This window comes from Lissotriton helveticus, chromosome 6, assembly GCF_964261635.1.
Source record: "Lissotriton helveticus chromosome 6, aLisHel1.1, whole genome shotgun sequence".
NCBI classification, from domain to species: Eukaryota; Metazoa; Chordata; class Amphibia; order Caudata; family Salamandridae; genus Lissotriton; species Lissotriton helveticus.
The window spans coordinates 1,105,551,875-1,105,574,679 of record NC_136067.1 but is presented as its reverse complement, the minus strand read 5'-3'; the positions used below and the strand labels follow the sequence as shown (position 1 = coordinate 1,105,574,679).

The window sequence follows — 22,805 nt, the reverse complement described above, 5'->3', positions numbered from 1 at the left end:
AACAGGCCCCAAAACCAATCTCCACCAGCCTTTCAATGGTGCATTATCCACCATGGAAAGGCTGGCTGGAGACAGCATCGTGCTCTGGCAGACGGTGCCTGCTAGGCACCGCTGCCATTTCATTGCTGCAGACCGCTCTGCCAGGCAATCGCAACAATTGCATGATGCGGTTCCGTGGAGGATGGACTTTGCGTCCGCCGCGGTCGCAGTCTGGATCCCACTGCCATCGTAATCTGGCGGGGGGAAAATCGCGGTTGGATGTGGGAAGGACCACCACCGCTGGGTTGGTGGTCCTTCCGCCACTCTAATGAGCCCCATAGTTTTTTCTGACCAGTGCTTATACCAAAAGTGGATGTCCAAAAATGGAAATATACATGTTCATGTCTCCCCTCATGAAGAGTCAGGCAGTAAGGAAGGTTTAGGAGAAGCTCAATCTCATAATAAGCAGAGTGTATTGGGTATTTTTTACCTGAAGGGTTGGTGAAGTACCCAGGGTACTAACTTATCAAAGTATAGCCCTGTTTATCATGCAGTATAAATCTTTTTTAACATTCTCGTCGTTGGAAGGAACATCTTAAAATACAACACAACCATTGGTCCTGATCCTGCAACAAAGAAATATGGTCATTCCATTTTGTATCCGCAGACACCTTCGAATATTTTTACAGTGTTGGGTCAACAGAAAAAGTCAAGGAAGAATTTGTGAGGCATGCAGGTTTCAGGAGCTGAATAGTATTTTTTTTATCTGATTTGTTACTCTTCCTTGCTGAGTGGTGGGAACAATTATAATTCTGTGGGAAACCCTCATATCAGTCAATTTAATCCCAAAATGATCAGCTGTTTTGTACACTGCTGCAGAACTGGCACTCTCGGTCTGGAGGATAATCTGAAAACAGTACAATTTGTTTGTCTGGACCAGAACTGCCATTATTTTTTATCATTTATACACAAAAGCAGAATACAGTGGTTAGAAACAATCAGTGACTTTCTGTCGATGGGCTAGGCAGGAGAAGTGTAAACCCTGCAACATGTTCCAAATATTACAACACATATATTAAAGATTTGCACCAGGGTAAAAATTGAGCAGGTCCATTTGGCACTATTTTTGGTCTCGCCCATTAAGGAATGAAAAACGAACCGGAATTGGTCCAAATATTAATGTTGTAAACCGGAGAAAATAAATATGTTGATTGATGTTTTACTATTTTTACTATATGTGTAATAAATGATTAAGAAAACAGTTTATTATTTCTTTTACCTTAGTCTAGGTAAAATAGCAAGGTTTTGTAGTGTGCGGACAAGGCAACAGACTGATTTTGCATTAGCTTGGTGTAAATCAACGGTGTGCATTTTCTTTTGCTTCAAATAGATTACATAAGACATTTCTACAAATAGATTTTACACTCTTTGAGTTCCTTATGTGACAAACACCTGATATGTGTAAATGTACACATAAGATACGTGGAATTTTAAGTCAAATTCACAAAGCATTTTTGTTAATAGGTACGCTGCAAAAATGCATACTTGTGATTTAGCAATTTTGTATAGGTTTGTTTTGTACAAATAAATAGCACTGCTTTGTAATATCGCAGGGAAAGTGAGCAAAGTCAATATCACTTATAACCAATGAATGATATCCCCATGTCTCCTCTATGTTCACCTACATAACATTTTTAAAAGGTCCAATAATGCTTGATCCATATTTTTGGTGTGCTCCCCTTCTTCAAAAATACGTTTTGAAAATTGATTTTCCCCACTTTTGCCCTGGTGTAAAACTCGGTTTAAAAGCGCTGCAGTGCAGTACAATGACCATTGCCCTGATTTGTTGTGTATAATTCCCGACAGAAAAATCATCATTTCCATGCCAGTTCATCATGATTCAGTGGTGAGGCAGGAGGCCTGGCTGGTGTAGCTTGTCGCCGCCACCTAAGAGACTCGCAGCCCGTGTCCTTTCCCTCTCACCGAGGGCGCCGCCTGGTGGTGTATGAACCGTGGCACAGGGGCATCAGATCTCAGAGCTTGGAGGCCGGCCTGTGTTGTGGGCAGCTGCAGTCTTGGCTCACAGAAGGCTGAGGGTAGTAGGCCCACATGGCGCGGGCGTTGGGGATGCCGGCAATGGGGGCCTGGATGGAGCTGTCGGGGATGTTGAAGGCAGCCACCACCCTGAGAGCGTCGTCCTTCACCGAGTGGCAGAGCTCCAACAGCTGCAAGACACAAACAGACAGAGGATTCAGGTACTCCTTGTTGCTGTGTAAACAGATCCAACTGTGCACGCACACACACACAACTGTGTCCTTCACAGTCATTAATGAAAGGAAACATACTCAAGATGTCCTCTAGCATGAGACCACCTTTAGGAAGGTGTATCTGTTGGGAGTCGAGGCCATGACACCACAAAACCATATTTCTAGCCAGACTCATAACAATAGCCGGAGTCAAGTTCTGAATATAAATATAAAACTAGAAAATATGAGAGCTACAACACGAGACAATTCAGTTGATTTTCGACATAAAGCAAGGGTATTAAATTACAAAATAATCTGTGTAACAAGACAACCAGTGTGCCTCTGTTAGAACAGATGACCTCGGAATGAAGAGTTGCAAAACAGAGGCACTTGATGACAGTGTTTGCCCAAGACCACAAACGCATGAGGAAGCAAATAGGACTTGAATTCCTTTCCTGTGAATCAAATCCAGGTGCTTCACAATAGGCTATTGCTTGTAATACTGTAATGCAATACATTGTAGCAGTGTATAAGAATGTTGTGTTAAAACACTGGAATGTTGAGAGTGCCACTGAAGACAAGTGTGTCCTGACAATAACGGCTAGTATAACCTTCTCCTCCAACATTCCAATGCTTGTCTCTCTGTTTCTCCTTTTAAATTTAGAACAGTCAACCTTGAGTGGAGGAAAGGTTCTGAAGCATAAACAGCCCCTCGCCCTTTGGCCATATTGTCACTTGATCTAGGCCTTCACTTGCTCTATGCCTTCACCTGAAGCTCAATCCTATAACTCAAGTTCAGGGCCTTTAACAACCAGAGTAACCCTCGGTAATGAACCAAAATCATATACTGAACATTGGATTGCGGAGTACTACACTGACAACAATGAAGTGACAAGGGGCCAATAATGGCTGGTACAAGACTTCTGTTTCAAAATTCCCAAATTTTGCTTTATGCTTCTACCTGTTCACCATTCTACTCTTAGTGGGTTGGATGGTCTAATAGCATTATAGCCCTTCTGTCCTCTGTTATATCAGTTGTTCAAGTCCCTGGCCCTCAGTATTTGGCCCTCAGCTGCAGCTGAAAGTTAGAACTCAGGTTGAGGGTTTTTAATGACGGTGTAGCCATCAGAAGGAGGTTATAATCCATTAATAGTTTCTCAATCACAGGGTAGTTACTTCTCATAAGAGAATACTGAAGAAAACAGGAACACAACCCTGAAGGACCAAAGACTTAAAGGGAAGATGGGCCCAGTCTGTGGTATTAGATGTAAGGACAAGATGGGTTTTGTGTGCCACGCCCTTAGGAAATAATAGGCAGGAGCAGGGTGCCAACTGCAAGTTGGCTATAAGGGACAGAAGGCTGATATGAACAACTACGAATGCAGCATAGGTTCACATTGATTAAGTACTCAATATTTTCATCATTTTTTTTACACATTTTTATGAAGAGATATTTAAACGGAGAAGTGTTAGCACACTGCACGCGCAACACCACATAGATGAAGGATATCCTTTAGAGAGAATAGAGTAGGAGGCTTCCTCAAGATAAATTTACCTTGAGCCATGGTCAGCATAGCCTACAGGACAATCAGGCAGTGCCAGAAGTGCTGGTCTGAAAGGACAGAGTGTGGGCAGATGTTTTGGCTGTTTGTGGGTCTGTTTTGCGGTGTGATGGGCACCAATTTTTACTGTTGACTTCCCTGATATTATCACAAACAATGCCTGCAACAAGTACAAATGCATGCATCCCATATATTGAAACAGCCCGTTTTCAGAGATTTAAAACTGCCCCAGTTTGCAAATGCGGACCACTTTTTTTTATTCTTAGCTATCTGATTTGCTAATCGGGTCCCCTTTAATTTTGGATCCCGGGCCTATGTCCTGTCCCAATCCGACTCTGACTTCAGCTCAACACAGTTAAACTCTGTCGTACAGTCAATAATATTCAGAGAAGAGGAAAGTGAATGATGAAATGAAGAGAAGAGTTTGCTGGGGGGTAGAGACAAGCGCGTCGGTGGAGAGAAAAGGGTGAAAAGAAAGGAGAAACTGCGAGTAGAGCATCTGTGGGATCCAATAACGAAGGGAAGAAGGGGTATAGAGAGTTATAAGACTAGGTATAAGCAGGGAACAGCAGCGAGCAAAAGGATCGGAGAAAACGATTCAGTTCAGATGGAGTTTGGACAAATGTTTTCAGTTTTCTTCGAAAAAGCAAATGGGTTCTGCATATGTCACATAGGCGGGGAGAGTTCTAAAGGAAAAGTGTTGGGTCAGCGACCAGTGAAGACTTCAGTTGCTACTTAAAGAGTTCGGTTTCTTTAGTTTCTAGACTCAGGTTATACAGGCTTCTAAGGTTGCTGAACATGCGTTGCTTTAAAGATATGCTTTTTTAACACTTTAGTCTGGCTTCAAGGGGGAGCTAGCAGAGATCCATTCAAACACAGCCTGAGTAAGGCACAGCAGGTACACAGACCTATTCCTGGCAAAAAACGAGGGGGCAGACTTCTCAAGCTGTCCCAAGTTAGGTTTCAGCTGAACAGCCAGTGATGTCTTTGAGCTCAGAGAACCTAGCACTGTTGATCATGCAACATTTATTATGGGAAAGGTCAAACTTCAAAGACCAGAGTGCAAAGGGATGAGAGGTGAAACGTCAGGACTAGCTAGAGAACTCAACTCAGAAAGTGGCCATATTAAACTTGCCTGACCCTTGCCTAGGCTGAATATGCTGTGCGTGGTGCAGGAAGCACCCTAAAATTGCACTACAATGCAATCTAAGGGCTTTTCTCTCCATGAACTATAGCAGTTTAGGGGGCTTTGTCTACATAGTGCTAAGACATCAAAGAAATAATCCAGAAAACATGAGCGGGTGGACAGGAGTGGAGGGGCATTGTTTAAATGGTATTCAACGATCTGACAGAACACTTGTTGATCCACATCGCTCTCAGCTCCTCGGCTCCCAACAGACACCCATTTCTAATGATGGGGCTCGGGCCAGAGGAGCCCACTAAAACACAGAGTAGACCACCTCTCTGCACTTGTCTCACCATGTGTGTGTAACCATTGGAAAGTCACTGTATTTCTTGCTCCTCAGTTTCTTCATCTCTCAAAAATGTTAGCTCCCATTGCTGTGTTTATTTTGTTTTATTGTAACCACACAAAACAATAAAGGAATGTAAACATAAAAATGTTAGCTCCAGTAGCCCAGCTAAATGCTGGTATGAAAGCAATTTATAGATTTGGAAAAAAAAGAGTGGATATTGCTTTTCTGGGAGTGCGGAAGAGCCAGCCTCAAATAAGGGTTTCACATAACTCAAATTTACAGTTGGATGGTGTAGCAGAAGGAACAGTCTTAGGAGTTTGGCACTTGCCCCAGAATTCAATTTTGCCTTCCTTCCCCAACAATGGGCGGTAATTTGCAGGTCTCAGCTTTAATCTGCAAAACAACCAAGGTGATGGATGCAATGCTTGAATTGATCACAGCCACTGGTGATCGCTCGGGCCGCGTGCCGGCTCATTGTTTTTCGCATAGCATAGCATGTCACTCTAGAGAAAGGCCCGCCTTATGTTAGTCAATACAGACGCATCTACTCATGGAAACAGTCTGTCCTCGGCTGCCAAACGAGGGCCCCTCCAGGAGGGACCACAAGCAGCCCCAGACCGGTTTTAGGACTCATCAGTAGGGTGTAGCTAGATCCAAATGACACAGTGAGCGCCGGACCCATGTCTGAGCATACCCGTAACACTCGGGACATAAAAAAATGATGGACTGGGATGCAGCCCAAGTAATTCCTGTGGCTGAGATTAATTCAAGCATTTTATTCATCACTTTTTTATTGTTCACTGCGATGCCCTATGGGTACGTCCACTGTGCCACCAGGCCTGAACTGGCAGTACTGGGCATCAGGTGTTTCACCAGGAGACTGGAAGGGTGGGGGCTGGCTTTATTACAGGGGACTGGTTTTGCAAGCCACCACCAGTGTCGGACTGGCCTATAGGGCAATCAGGCAGTGCTGGTCTGACAGGTCACATTGAAGGCATTTTTCTTGACCGTTTGTGGGCCTTATTTATGGTCTGGTGCAACAGTTTTTAATATTAATTTCCCAGAATTGCCACAAAGATTGCCTGTAGCATGCAAAAATCAATGCAGTCTCCCATTCCTAGCAGAAGACCTATACAGCGTGTCTTAAAAAGTTCAAAACTGACCCGATTTGCAAATGTGGGATGCTTTTTTAGCTATTTGATTCACTACTAGGTGCACCTTTTATTTTGGCACCCGGGCCTATATTCTGTCCCAGTCAGACACTGGCCACCACACTCTTTTTTTTTTTTTTTTTTTTTTTTATTAGGATTTTTATGAGTAGTACAGTAGTCATATACATCTCTTGTACCGGTCTGGAAGGCCACCACTCTATTTGCCTAACTTCCAGCCTCCCAGGGTTATTTAGTGTCAGTGCTATGCCGCCTGGCCCATTGCGAGTTACAGTCCGAATCGGCGCATGGATTGTGCAGTAGACCCAGTGAAGTTCAGATGGCAGAGAACCTATGCAAGCAGTGCAGCTACAGTATGTCCAGCGGTTCGGGTGAGTATAATTGGGTGCTAAATAATCTGCACAATCACACTCTGCTAAATATTCCCTAGGTTTGCTTGGAGTAGTGTCAGTGTCTGCTATGACTCCATGGGCACGGCTAGCACTAAGAAGCCAGACTGGATAGAGAGAGTGTATGCTAGCAGGGGCCTACGGAGCCAGACGAGCCGCTGACCAACGGTTTAATAACATGTCTGGTCATAGTTTGATTGGGTTGCACGGCAACGAATTACAGAGGGTGTCTGGTCTGCAGGGTGGTGTATGGCACTTGCTCTTCTTGGAGTGCTACTGGGGGACTGTACTACTAGACCAGAGTGAGCACACCACCTGTTTTTCTGAGTTGCGCATTTGCAGTATTTCAACCCTAGCATTCTGCACTGCACCCTGCTGGCCCATCCAGTGCATGTGCCAGTGCGCTAAAGAATGAATGGCAGGGATCCAGTCTGCCAATCTAAACAAAATCTCACTGTGTGAGTGAATGGTGCAAGGAGGGGTAGAACCTGGGGAGTGGGTGGGACCTTGAACTTATTGTCCTGCAGCAATGAAAGAGATTCGGAGGGGGGCATAGTCAGTGAGAGGGGGCGAGACTCTGTGCAGGTCACTATATGTGACCCTCGTAACAACGCCCCAAAAAAAAGCCCACAAAAGGCGGCTTCAAAGGTTGCCGCTGATGTCCCAGGGAGATTGCAAACACCCCATGGACATCAGTTGTGCGCAGCCTCAAAACAATGTAAGTTGGAAACACTCTCTATATGGGTTTCCAACTCACATTGTCTGCCACTATGTGATATCGGCTCCTCACCGGGTGGCTGAGTGAAGGGAGCCAATATCGTGCAATACATGGTGGCCCTGTATGAGTTGGCAAATCTGGTGATCTCGTGTTTTCACATGAACGCAGTGGGCACCTCATAGCGGTGTGTTGTGCCAAGGACCAAAATACTGACTATCTGATACATCATTCTTTTGAACTTTAACTGTTGCAAGCCCTCACTGCCTCCATGAGGCCTTAGCAATGGTATGCCAATTTAGAAAACAAACATGTTTTTTTTACCGGTGATGTGTTGATGCAGTTATATTTTTCGTGCAAAGTGTGAGTTGCTTATAGGTCAGTTCAGGGTGTGCCTCGGTGGGTGAGACTAAGCTCTCTAGGGTAGGCTGACGGCCATGCTAACTTCTCACAGTTCCTTTCATGGGTTACAAATATAAAGCTCATTCAGTCCTTGTCCTCTCTGAAGAGTGCACACAGTGATGGTGCTATACAGGCTAATAGCATTACAACTGTATGGGGCAATTGGGAACACTGGTGGCTTGTGTATTTTCAAAGTGGTGGGGTGGAACTTTTAAACCCGAGTATAATCAGCGAGCGAGCCCAAAGTGCAAAAGGAGGGTGCGGGGCGTTCCCTACCCCCCCCACGAACATTTTGAGAAAAATGAATCAAAATAGAAGATTTTACACCACATATACTGCACATTTTGGAATAAAGGGGATCCAAATATAGCATTTAAAGGACAAGTGTGAAGAAAACATTAGAAACAAGTAAAAAAAAAGTGCCCAAACCAGCCCACATTTGATGTTGGTAGCCCGTCCATTCCCCCCACCCCCCCTTCGCTGCTTGCCATGCTGAAATCCATTGCACAGATCCCCTCCTCCCCATACTCTGCTTTTCACTTTTTTTTGGGTGAAGTTGTATATAGCGCTAACACCACCGGAAAGTAGTGCAGCGCTTTACATTAGCACCAGTTCCTTTACACAAGGACTTATTCATTTTTATAGGCACATGGAAAATAAGTGATTTGCCCAGAATTAAGCATGTTAAGCCGACGTCGAAAGTCGAACCCGGTTCTCCCAGACCCATAGTCGGCAGCTGTGGCCCTTACACCACACCCTCTCCCAAAAGGACGCAACATCGTCTCCCTACTCTCGGCCTACGTTCCACATTTTGTGACTACAGACCAAATCAAATAGGGTTAGATGTACGTACAACTGGTCGCAAAATACTGGTCACAATTTGAGACCAGTGTGCTAATTTGTGAAGCGGTCTATGTACTAATAGGTCGTTTAGCAAGTTACTGCCTGTGATTGCTTTATATTAAAGCTATCTTTTTTTTTTCAATGCAGCCCGTTTTTAGTTAAGGAAAACAGGAGGCATTTAAAAAGAAAAAAATGAAATTTGCAGTATCATTTTTTAAGAGTAGGCAGAAGGACCACTGCCCGCTCTTAAAAAATATTTTTATTTACATTCTCAAAGGGAAGGGTCCCTGTAGAACACCTTCCCCTTTGCGAATGGGTTACCACCAGTTTTAAATGGGTTCTTAAAGTATTACTGTTTTGTGACTGTAATTTGGCTGTAAAATAGTATGACATACCACACCGATTTGGTATTAGGAAGGGATGCCCTAAACATGCCCCGTCCTAATACCAAATCGGTAAGAATTTGCAATTCCAACCTGTGATTCAGTAACATGTTACCGAATCACAATTTGGATTGAAATACACCAAAAAGCATTTTTCAGGTGGCAATAGTCCGCTCTTTATCATGTTTTATATGGCGCAGAGCTACCCAAAAGGGTTTTATGCACTAGATAAGATCTTATAAGGTTTTGGTCATAGAATTTAGACAGGTATGAAACTAGTAATAGGTAAAGAAAGAGAAACCTTAAACAGTGAGCGAAGGAGCAAGGTTAGTTCATGTAAATGAGCCAAGTCATTTCCAGCTAACTCATTTATCACCCTACGGAGTGCATGGAGGCAGCTTGGAAAAAGGGAGATGTTGAGGCTATTAGAGACAGCAGAAATTGCTGAAAAGTGTGCTGCATCTCATGTTCAAGATTAAGCAAAGAGATCATGCTGCCTGAAAGTATGACAGGAATTGTTTGTTTCGGTGCATACTTACATGAATCATGATAATATGTAAAGGGCACAACATAATTGTTTCCTAGTGCTTAACAATGGGTGGGAATTACCTTTCAGCTCAATGATACTCATGTTACCACTCGCACGAGATGGAAAGCTAAGTTTGTACCACCATGATTTGAAAGTGTCAACCTACAGCAGGTTAGACAGACCCTGCAGGAAATGTATTAAAGCCCTTAGCCATCTTATTACAATGGAGGACTTGCTTCAAAAGGCTTGTGAATACCTCAGCTCTTCAATAGTGGTGCATATGTCAGTATTTGGAGAGCTCGCTGGTGGGCTTGGTCCTGTGGTTAGATTTATAGTGGTAAATAAAATAGAGCAACATTTTGAGAGCTCTGTGGTTGTCTCAGTAATGGTATAGCAATGGAGGTCAATATAGAGGTGAATCATGAGAGCCCTGTGAATGTCTTATTCTGAGATATCTAGAAGATTAGTTTAAATGTATCTCAAGAGACCACTGTTGTTCCAATTGTTGAAAAGTATAGCAAGCTGGAACTGCTTCTTATTTGCCACTGTGGAGGGACGGGGGGAATATGGCTTCGGGCGCTTTTAGTTTTTTGGTATGTTGGCTTTTATTCAAGGATGTGACATAACAGGAAATTGGGTATATACACAAATCTAGTCTCAAATCCTTTTACAAGAGAAGCTAGGTGCCATTTCCTGGGGTGGTTAGAAGGAGGGGTACTCTGTTAATCTGTTTTCTCTCTCGTCTTCACTTCTCCTTATAGGTCTTCTCGAGGTTGTCACTGGCAGAACCCTCTGGGAAAGTTTGGAGAACAGTTGTAATGAGTATATTGTGGGTGAGTGTCCCCTATGACTGACTGCCCAGCCAAGAACCACGCATCAGGCGTAAGACTAACTAATTTTTGTGCAGGTGGCTGCATCACTGCACTAATATGCATTAGTCACGCATATAGAGCTCACTGACACACCAGGGATCATGAGGCACTCCAAAAGCAGCCCGTGCACAACGCTATTTGTGTGCAATGCTGTGCGCCTCAGCTCTGCCTGGTAATTTTGCCTGCCGGCGCTTGGGTTATCAGGTGCTATAGTGACCTGGGGCCGTGAGCTACATTGTTTCAATAACCATGCTGCGTGACAAATACAAAGTCTTCTCTCTCTGACAGCCCTGTTGGCCTCCCTAAAACACACACAGCAGGTTGCTGGGTCATCCAAGGATGTTGCAAGTCTAACCCACATCTTTCACAGGCAGGGCGCAGCAGGCAAGACCAGATCGTTCTTCGGTCTTGACCTATACTGCCACCGCACCTGCCCAGACAGCTAGTGGGGGTGCCATGAAATGGGTGCGACCCCTGATAGCATCATACAGGTGGTTGTAGTACTTAATGCGTACAAGCCGGAGTTAATTACCACTAAATGCAGAGATATCACATGATGACACTCTTAGCTCTCTACTGCTGGCTACTCGCCAGCTCGCGCAACCAGGCAATGTGTACTACAGGACCATCCAACCAGACACAGCTGACCGAGCCAAGGAGAGCTGTGCACCTGCACCGGACATTCAGAAGACCTTCATCCCAACCGAGGAGAGAGGCCGCAGGATGCAGGTGGGATGGCAGACATTTTGCCAAGGGCCGCTGCCCTGCTTATAGTGTGCTCTTTTCACTCTGGGAGGATCTGGCGGGGGCTGTTGTGGTGAGAGGTGGAAAGGGAGATTAGAGTATATTACATTTTCGAGGGCTCATGAGGGAAGGGTTATAGACTGGTGAGGAAGCATGGTGTGTGAATGAGCACTGCTGTGATTGTTTTCGTTTTATCCCAGGATTACGAAATGCCTGTTGTCAGGGTGAATCTCTGCTGAGTTTCCAGGCCCAAAATACTGTAGAGGCAGCTGTGCATTTACCAGCCACTATGTGTCAATCTTAGCTCACAACCGCCTACCGCTGCTGCAGTCTGGGCCTCCTACCCCGCCCCGCCGAAGACGGAGGTTCAAAAGGACATTCAATACATGTTCCCAAGCCAAGAGGTCAGCTGACAGCCGCAGACAACTCCTGAGTCACAAGACTTACTGTTATACACAAGGAGTGAACTTACAGTGGTAGGCAAGCCTATAATTAGCAACCAGTGCCTATCTAAGATCGATGGGGCTAGGCAGTGTCAGTGTATGTCAGTCTATGGAGCCTGACACTGCTCCTATTCTGCCTTCATTTTGAAGGTCTGGCTGAAAAGAAGCGTAGCTTGTGTCTAAATAACTCAGCCCACCAAATTTAACAGAGTCTGTTGGGCGCCATGTTTAGTTATGCCACGTGCCGCCTTCTCCTCCATAAGTTCATGGGTCCATGCAGTGCCGTCCCCCTATACAACACTCTTCAGTGAGCAACAGCTCAATGAGTAACTTAGTTCAGTAGTGGCATCGCAACGGGAATCTGTACTACCAAACCCTAGTGCGTAGACTGAGGGAGTGTGCCAGTCAGTGGGTTGGGGGGAGGGATAACGGGGAGTTGGGGGCGTTTTTCGTGTTTCAGGCTGGATTGCTTATTACAGAGTCATTACGTATGTGTATAAGCACAACACTTATAGGAATAACATTAATTGCACATGCAATAGTGATTGATTATAACAATTATAATGGAAAAATGTGTATGATACTGACCATGTTAATAGAAGACCAATTGCAGCCTACCTGTGCCCCAGATTGCAGTGAGCAGAGTCCAGGAAGTGGTAAGGAGACAGACTAGTGCTGTCTCTTCCCAAAACAAAAGTTGTTTAAAAAACGATTTTCCCTTTCTGTCATTACTGTCTTTGCATGTGGTTGTTACAGTTTAAAATTGCAGTTTTGACCTGCCTGTGATTGCATATTTTATCACCTGTTTTGTGTTTTAGACTTGTGGTTTTCCCTGCCCATGATTGCTTGCATTTAACGTGTTGAATTGTGTGATTTGCAGTCCAACCTTTGTAGTTTGTCCCTCTCATTCCTTGGTGACAAATCTGTTTCCCTCCAAATTTCTTCTTTGCTCTGTGCTAAGACCTGTGTATTAAAACAGTGCACCCCCAGCCACCATTTTGTCCCCCAGCAGGGGGAGTAAAGTTTCATTCAAACACTATTGTTAGATTTCGAGTTAGTTAAGCCTTTTCCTGCAGAAGTCCAAAGTGTGGATTGAGCCTGTCTGTCTCCTAGGAGATTCTGAATAGGAGGAGCAACTTCCAACTCCCTGGCCAGCAAACCTTGTCTGAGGTCGCTGGGACCTTATATGGTCAGCTAGTTGTTGGCACATGTGTACACTGATTGGTGGTTGTATCTGGTGTTTCTATTGGGTTAGGGTTAATGTCCTCATTGGTTGGGTATTTGAGGGTTCTGATTGGTTTCTGGGTCTGTGATTCAATCATTGTAGGGTTGGGACTAGAGCTAGGGTTAGGATTTCTATTGGAAATAGGGACTAGGGCTACCTGTACCATTGGCTGCTTGGACTTGGGTTGGGACTACTGGTAGGGCTAAGGCCTTTATTGGACGTAGAGATCAGGGTTTTTGAACTGATTGGGTGCTTGGACTAGGGCTAAGATTGGCAGTAAGGTCCTGGTCTCCTGTTGGTTCTAGATTTTAGGGCTAGTGTTGTGATTGGATAGTGTTAGGGCTAGGGTTCCCATTGGCTGAAGGGGTCACCTGATTACTAGGGGTACACAAGGCCAGGGTTAGTGGGTCTCAGCCCGGGCATCGAGGCTAAGGGCGGAGAGGACAAGGGTAGTTGCCTGTTTCAGCCTGTTCGGGACTAGGGCCAGAAATGCTGCCCTTTTTCTCATTCCTCTTCCTACTGCTAAGACCTAAAAAAAAAAAACTTTCCCTCTTTTATCCCTCCACTATCCTTTTCAATCAAATTTAACAGACTAACATGTTCACTTCTCAAATTCCATATTCAACTATACTAATATAATGCCCAAATAACCGAATAACATATCTACTACTCAAATGACTTCATATTTATACTACACTAATTTTAAACACAAATCCTGTATGGGTTCTGGAGTGGCTTGCTACTCGCCAGAAAAGCGCTTCAACACCCATCAGGGGTCCCTCTTTCTTGACAGGACTGATCTAATTTGTAAATATTTATAAAAGTCTCTATGCCTTAAATTATAGAGCCTTTGCGCATTTTCATAAGTGATGATTACCCCTGTCGGCCCTACTAGGTCTCCTATGGTTTTTACCCCTTGCCTATCCCAATCTTTCATTATGGAGTCATGGAATGTTCCTGGAAACGATGGGTTCCCATATAGTGGTGTATAACAGTTCATTCTACCCAATTTTAGCTTCTTTTTAAGGATAGACCATATGGTTATGGCAGCCCCCAGAGTTTTAAACCGTACCTTCTTGTAATAGCTTTTCTCATCATATTTAAGCAGCCAACTATCCGAGTCCTTGACCAAAAGCTCATATACATCCGGAATCGTATCCCTCCCTCTCCATTTATCTGTTATATCTCCCCCCAGCATCCCTCTTATAAATTGTAAAACTGTTGCCCAATAATAAGCTTTGAAGTCGGGGAGTGTCAGCCCACCACGTTCTCGGGGCAACGACAGAAATTTTTGGCTGCGTCGTGTTCTTCCTCCTGCCCATATGAACCTGTTTGTTACCCCTTCTAGCTCTCTGAACCATTTATTGTCAAATAGTAGGGGAATGGACCTAAAGAGATAAAGTACTTTAGGCAAGAAGGACATTTTTATCAAGTTGCATCGGCCAATTGTAGTCAAATGTAGGTTGTTTAATCGGTTAAAATCAGTTTTAGCCTTGCGTATTATAGGTTGTAAATTCTTCTCCACTATGGTTGTAATATCGGAGGAAATTGAAACCCCTAAATATATCGCAGTCTCAGTGACTCTTTGATCTACCAACGCTATTTTATTATTTATTACAACTTGTGTTTTATCTACATTTAGTTTATATCCTGATAATCTTCCATATATAGCTGCCTCTGCTTCAATTGCCCGTAATGCAGCTTCAGGGTCACAGGAGGTGACCGCCAGATCGTCCGCATACCCCAGAATTTTTGTTTCGTGTCCGTTCAGGACAATCGGCCGTATAACTATGTTCTGTTCTATTTTCCTAATAAATGCATCTATATATAGAGCGAAGAGTAGTGGAGAGCAAGGACATCCCTGTCTAGTTCCCCGCCCAATTATTATCTCATTACTCAATTCACCCATAATTCTAAGTCGGGGAGGTTGATATGCAAAAGGTAGATCTGATGGAAGACTTAAGAAAGGAGTCAGGATGCTCCATATCGCAGTTGTATGTTGAATTATGCAAATATAAGGAGGATGATTCTAAAAAAATGTTTGAGAAATGGGGAACCAAATTAGGGTTGACGGGGAATGAGGCTGAGAAGTCGTTAACAATGTCAAATACGGTGCTGAGAACAACAAATTTGCAAACCCAGCAATATAAAACATTGTATGAACTGTATCATACCCCCCACAGGGTGGCACAGTGGGGCGGAACAAGCGGGATAATCTGTCCAAGATGTCACTCTACCCAAGCTGACACGATTCACATGTTTGCTTCATGTCCTTGTTTAGATAGCTATAAACAGGATTTAGAACAATTTTTTCATACATCATTGGGAATGAATATATCACTGACAGACGAAGTTATGATTTTAGGAGTAGCTAAGGATGGCATGGTAGTTCCTCACTATGAGTTTTTGTATATAGCCATGGTATTAAGTAGATTATGTATAGCTTCGCTATGGAAAGATCCCAGTCCACCTACATTATATCAATGGATTTCTAGGCTGCTGGCGATCTTTACCTTGGAACAGGCTTTATATGAAAAAAAGGGAAGGGTAAGAAGAGAAGTTGCGAGACGAATTTGGGCTCCAATAATAGCATGGAAGCAAAAGCTGGGGGAGTTATAACTATAAGCATACAGTAATATAATTAATAATTTGCTTTAAGTATTATGTTGAATTTGTAAGAACTCGTATGTATAGAATTTACAAAATGGAAGCATGAATTTATGAACTTGTTAAGGAATTAATTTATGAATGATAGTTATCTGATTTTCTTATCCTGATGAAATACATAATGAAAATGTAATTGTAATCTTGATGATGATGAATAAAAAAAAAAAACACCCATCAGGGGTAACAAGTGCTATATGAATGCTAATCTTTCTTCCCCTTTTATCCTACCTCTATCCTTCTCACTCCAAGTAACAGACTAATATCCACCACTGAAATTACCTCATATTTCACCATAATAATTCACTTCTAATCCTTTATAGGCTTCCGGAATAGCGTGCGTCAACAAGCGATAAATAAATACAAACCTTTGTCCTCCTCTATCCTTCTGCTATCATTTCATATCCAAATAACTGACTAACCTATCCACCACATAAAATGTACTTGCATGTTTCTCTATACTAATTCAACACTAATCCTCTATGGGTCCCGGAGTAGCGAGCTACCTGCCGAAAAAGCACTTTGACGCCTCGTCAGGGGTAGTAAGCGCTATATAAATGCAATTACAATACAATACAATACTTCTGATGTGTAACACAAAGACATAATAGCTTGTACTGTTTATACGAACAACATCAATAAAATTATGTTTGAAAAGGAAATGTTTAGTTATGTTTTCTGAGCCTCACCCTTACATGTGTGTTCTGTATCTGAAGCTAAAGGATATGTTGTGGAGTTCATCATAGGGTATACAGGGAATCATCTGTGAAGCTGACAAAAGTGCAGAAAAGTAACTCTTCCCTTTCTAGGAATTTGCTACTGGTGAGCAAACACTGATATATCTGTTTGACAGAAAGATGCAAATCTGCTGTTCTTAGGGTTTTAGTCATCGCAATGTAATTTCTTCTCTTTTGACATCTTACTGATTCCTCCTTTCAGAGCCTTCTTTATGGTTCTACTCTACTATAACTATTATTAGGTGTGACTCTCAGGAATAGCCAGTTTAGACAGGAGCCAGGCGAGGTGGATCCCACGCTCTCACTGTTTCTTATCCTGTGCACAGTTCACTCAATTGATGATCTCTACAGTATGTGCCGTCCTAGGCTACCACCATTTAATTTCTCTTAGAGGCATGTTTTTCATAATTATTATTTCTGACTGACACAGGGCATGGGCTAGTCACCCCCCATGCTCCTCCAGGCCTGATGAAGACACCTTAGTTATGATTTGGGTCAAAATGGACTGGAACAGGCCAGTACTGTCACATTCTGCAAAGGCCCAGAAAAATAATATGGATTTAAAACCAACTGGTAGTTGGTCTGAATTCCTTGTGTGTCCAGAAGTTTTCATGCAACAATAAAAATGTCAAGATAACTCTGGTGAATAATGGAGTGCTGGAGCAAGATCAGCGTTTTATCTAGTGACAGTTTTCACAAAAGACCATGAATCACACATATATCCGCAAATCTGTATTTTATGAGGATTAGCTGTGGTTTTCTATTGTTTACTAGCTTAGTGCCCTTCCATTTCTGGTGCTTTGCAGCAGTTTAAATGATCTCAAAGTTTCTCGTTGCTCCAATGGGTGTAATTTTTGATATGTATATGCTTCCCTCATCTTTACTGCTTGATTTTGCTCGCAAGAAAGTGTAACTCATAGTCATTGAATGTCACTCATAATTACACAGAAATTATGAAAATGTCACACATAAGCATCTGAAACCTTAGTATCATGAACTGACATACTTTTCTGCCTTCTCCCCCCTTTTCCCTTCATCGGGCAGGTTAGTTATTCCATTCACCTCTCAACCGTGCGACAGAAGAAGTGAAAATATAAACAACTACATCCAAAATATATATATATATATATATATTCACTGAAAAAACCATAGGTTTCACACATGTTATAGTTAGGAATTAGCATTTAAAAACCCTTAGAAATTCACTGAAAAAACCATAGGTTTCACACATGTTATAGTTAGCGTGACATTTCACTCATACAAAACCTTTGAAATTCCCCCGTTGTAGTTAGTTCAGCTAACTATAACTCGCGCGCCCGCAATTCACTGCTGATGACTCGCGCGCCCGCAATTCACTCATGACATGGTCAGTGACATCACTCATGACATCAGGGCCGGACTAGGAACCAAAACCGGCCCTGGCAAAGTGCTAAGCCGGCCCCCCTGGGAGGAGGTTGGGGGTGCGACCAAGCTCTTTGCCGGGGCCAGTTTTCTGCCGATTTTGTAACAGGGCCGATTTTGCAGCTATGATGCAAAAACGGCCCTGTAACAAAAGCGGCCCCCACCCTTGCAGCCCACTGGGGGATTGCTCGGTGCCCGATACGGCCAGTCCGGCCCTGCATGACATCACTGATGACATCGCAAATGACATCCCTGATAACATCACTGATATATATATTTCTTCAACTTTCTTGTTCCCTCTGCCTTCCCCCGCCCTTTACAGAGGATCGCACAGAGTTGGCGGAGGTGTGCCAACGTAGACAACCAGTTTTCTCAAAGAATAGTAATACAATCACTCCGAGATAGATACAACACCAGTGATGGTATTTATTTCAGGTTACGCATTTCGCATTAAACGAACTTGGTCAAACAGTGAAAACGGGGTATATATATATATATATATATATATATATATATATATATATATATATATATTCACTGAAAAAACCATAGGTTTCACACCAGTTATAGTTAGGTGGAAATTTTACTCGCATAAAACCATTGAAATTCCCACGTTATAGTTAGTTGGACTCACTATAACTTGCGCGTGCAATGCACTGCTGATGACGTCACATATTACATCACTCATGACATGGTCAGTGACATCACTCATGACATCCCTGATGACATCTCAAATGAAATCACTGATGACAACATCCTTGTGACAAAGTGGCAGACCTCCTATCAGCATAAAATAACCTTTGACACACACATTCAAAAATAGAAACTAACATTTTCTTAAAAAAGGAGAAACCGATACCAATTACAACAACTTATTAGGTAATTCCAACATCTACATAAACATCCACTCATTCACCAACAGTTCTATATAGTCACTCATGCATGTACTTACTAATCATATGTACTCATACACCTATACATCCTGTTACACACTAATCCTCATCCATATAGTTACTCACACACAAATTCACACATGCAAATAAACTATCAAAAAACCATTTACTTGATTATACTGCTATATACACACCACTACACATACTTCTACAGAAACGGAAACATATTTACTCTCTTAAACAATCAATTATAAAAACACATACTCACTAACCCACCCATACACACAATCATCCACCCATACAGTCTTGCACACATGCTGTCTTCAAAATACATACAAATAGTGAGTCACTCATTCATGCATCTGTGCTCTAAGTAATATCCCCCACCGAACCATACAGACACTGATACTGATACTCAAAAAAACAACTAATAACCCATATACACACTCATGTAGCTACTCACCAACCCATGCAGCCACTTATACACAAAGTGAGACACAGATACAGATATTTAAATATTTAAACATTACTCGCTAATATGTATTCACTAAGATACATTTAATAAGTCAGTTAACCAATCAATTTTACACAAAAAAACATCCATTTAGACATTTATTTACCCATTTATTCTTCCATCAACCTTTAGATATACATATATAAAAAATATTTATTTTTCAGAAAGATACACATTCACTGGATGATGTCATCAGTGATGTCATTTGAGATGTCATCAGTGATGTCATGAGTGATGTCATTGACCATGTCATGAGTGATGTAATATGTGACGTCATCAGCAGTGCATTGCACGCGCAAGTTATAGTGAGTCCAACTAACTATAACGTGGGAATTTCAATGGTTTTATGCGAGTAAAATTTCCACCTAACTATAACTGGTGTGAAACCTATGGTTTTTTCAGTGAATATATATATATATATATATATATATATATATATATATATATATATATATATATATATATATATATAATTTCTATGGCACAATGAAACCCCTCATTTTGTTCCTTTTCAAATTAAATGTATTAAGTGTTACCAATTTATTCCAATCAAGATGACTTCAGGTGTGCCATACTTTTGTCATAAGTAAGACTGTTAGCGTTCTAGTTGTTCTTTAGAACACTCTGGGACATTCTGTCATTGGGCTATAGTTGGGCTACATCTGGCTGATATTTGGGCTACATTTGGGCTCTTTTGTCTCTGGTGGCCATCTTGGGAGACTGCATATCAGAATTTGTTTAATGAAATATAAGAGGATTTGAGAAGTCACTCAAAATGTGCCCTAATTTTTCTTTCTTCAGCACTAATCATAATTTCTATGGCAAAATGAACCCCCTCATTTTGTTCCTTTGCAAATTAAATGTTTTAAGTGTTAACACTTTATTCCAATCAAGATGACTTCAGGTGTGCCATACTTTTGTCATAAGTAAGACTGTTAGCGCTCTAGTTGTTCTTTAGAACACTCTGGGACATTCTGTCATTGGGCTATAGTTGGGCTACATCTGGCTGATATTTGGGCTACATTTGTTTTTTTTTGTCTCTGGTGGCCCTCTTTGGGCTACATTGGGCTACATTGGGCTACATTTGGGCTCTAACATATATATAGCCCAATGTAGCCCAATATATATTTTTTCAAAGTTAATTTTCGTAAAAACCACTGGAGCATATATATCTTGAGACATAGCAAAGGCACATCGGGGTACCAGTCCCTACAATTTTGCAAAGTTTGGTGGAAATCCATTCAGCTGTTCGGGCTAAAAGTGAGTCCAACCGCCCTATGGAAATTAACATGGGGAAAACACGTTTTGGGACCCCCCTTTTATCTCGGCCCCCGCTTGACGGATCCCCCCGAAACTTTCAGGGAAGGAGCAGAGCGCAGCGAGGCAAAGTTAAGGAAATTACAGACAGATCCCTCATTTGGCGCCAAAGTTATTCCCAATAGAATGTTGCGGATTTCCTATGGAAAACGATCCTAACTATAACTACCTACTGGCGACCGCCAGTAGGTAATATATATATATATATATATATATATATATATATATATATATATATATATATAAGCAAAGGTCCTTGAAGTTAAGTATACAACTTCAATAGTGATAGTGAAGTATTTTTGATATAAGTGCTTTCAGGTGCTGTTTCTAGGTTCCATAGTTTAAGTGGGTTGCCTCGTTTTCCCCAATTGAGTTTCTTTATACCAAGATTACTACGAGAAAAAATAAATGAAAGGAAAACAAAATAAAATAAAAGCAAGGAAAAAAAGTCAAAGTTTTATCACTCAGGCTTTGGGTGTAAGTGCTTTCGTTAGTCACTCAGTCGCGATGCCACAACTCTCCTGAGTTGTGACAGGCTGCTAGGCACAGACTAGCGGTGTCCACCACTCATCGCTCCACTCACTTGGGTCCTCATTTACTCCTGCATCCCCGTCAGGATCAGAAGCTACAAGCCTGTCAGGTTCCCTTTTTTACTTCCTCGGTTTTCCTGTTCGCCGTGTGTTGGTCGTTGTCCTCTCATCCCGACCCCGGTATGTTTCTTCTTTTTTCAGCTTCCTTCAACACAACATCTTCTATTGACTCCGTTCTGCTACCTCTCTCCCTGCCTCCAAGTTAGCGTCTCCCCTACCCTCCCCGTCTCCTCTCTGAGGTCCTTCTTTTCTTTGTCTCCTCGCTCCTCCCTCCACCCCCTGTAAGATAGAGCCCTTTAGTGTAGGTGTCTGACTGACTCACGGACGTCAGCCCTGCCCCTCCTCTAATGTTTTGTTTGTTCTCGCCTAGGCAGCGCTTGTACTGTTTCTTCGAGACATGCCCCACGAAGTGGGCGTGGCTTAAGAGTCCTTTTGTGAGGGCTTCGAAAATCGTACCCATGAATTCCAGAAAGCTTGTGATTTTTGCTGGTTATTTTTGGCAGCTGCATGGCAATTGGGCCTCGCATGCGTGTGTTTTTACAAGCCAGCACGCAATAGGCCATAGGCGTTAGAGTTCCTCCGCCTAGTGCATATTCCGTGCAGACACGCGCAGCAGGAGGGCAGAAGGGCATATGTCTTCAATTACCAGCTGTCAGGGCCCGCGGTAATTGAAGACAGATGCTGGGCGCGCGTGCACCAGTCTCCAGTTTGTTTTTATTTCCGCTGTGTGTGTGCGCATGCTGGCTCCCGTCCCGGCCAAATCTTGTTTGTGTAGTGGGAAGCTGAGCACGATGACTGCGCTTTCTATCCTTGCCGTACATTTTCTTTTTAATAATTAGACATACCCTTAAGCATCTCGAAAACCCGGAAGGCGCATCTACAGAGCCCCGATTTCAGGTTTTTGACCCATGCTTTACCGAGACATCTCACAAGCCTGCCCACGATCACACCGTGCACGCTCTCTGCCGTCTCCCGGAGGCCCCGAGACCCACCTGTGAGGCTTCTTGCACCGCACACCGGGCCCTCCATGAATTAAGTCGACATTTCCTTCCCAGGAGCTTTGCTGCTACAGACATTGCCTTCACTCCAGGACTTGTGCGAGTTTGTAGAATTTTCTTTCACGTAGGTACATGAAATGCAAATACATAATTTTGTGCAAAAAGTACAGAATTATGCATAATTTACAGAAGCAGAGTATTAAATGGTCTTTAGAGGTAATGGTTCGACATCATTTTGGTGTCAAGTTCTCACAGTTCAAGTGAAGGAGGCGGGGACAGCGCGCTCTCGAAAGCATCCCTCAGGGGCGTTGTAATAGGAGTCTTCCACGTGCCTCCCATTACACAGAGCGCTACAAAACTCGGCGCTATGCCCCCCTAGCCCCGTCGGGACCCCCCACTCGCAGAGTATACGGCGGTTTCCCTGGTGATAATCAGCGGGCGCGCGCTTGTAAAGTGACAGATGAAATAAACCCGGATAAGCGCGAGCGAGAGGGAGCCGCCACCTGTGAAATAATGCCCATATATCATGCGCGAGGAGCGACACCCTCCTGCCGGCCGGGGATAAAAGGAGGAGTGACGAGAAAGGCCCGGTACAGGGGATGAAACAGGTACTGACCACGAAAAGATGCAGCTGACAACCCCACAACCATCCTCTGTACACGTCCACGATGAAAGGTGATGCTTTTCTTGAAATTAGAAATGTTTAATTGCAGGA

At 43.0% G+C, this 22,805-nt stretch overlaps 1 protein-coding gene across 1 annotated transcript in view; it reads right to left on the bottom strand.

The window, feature by feature from the left end:
• Nucleotides 1-716: 716 nt before the first annotated feature.
• ACOXL (acyl-CoA oxidase like) overlaps nucleotides 717-22,805 on the bottom strand; it is a 969,051-nt gene continuing 946,962 nt past the window's right edge. Inside the window, exon 19 of the mRNA XM_078648763.1 lies at nucleotides 717-2,204. Coding sequence (XP_078504889.1) covers nucleotides 2,013-2,204 — 192 coding nt within the window. The 3' untranslated portion in view covers nucleotides 717-2,012. The remainder of the gene's footprint in view (nucleotides 2,205-22,805) is intronic.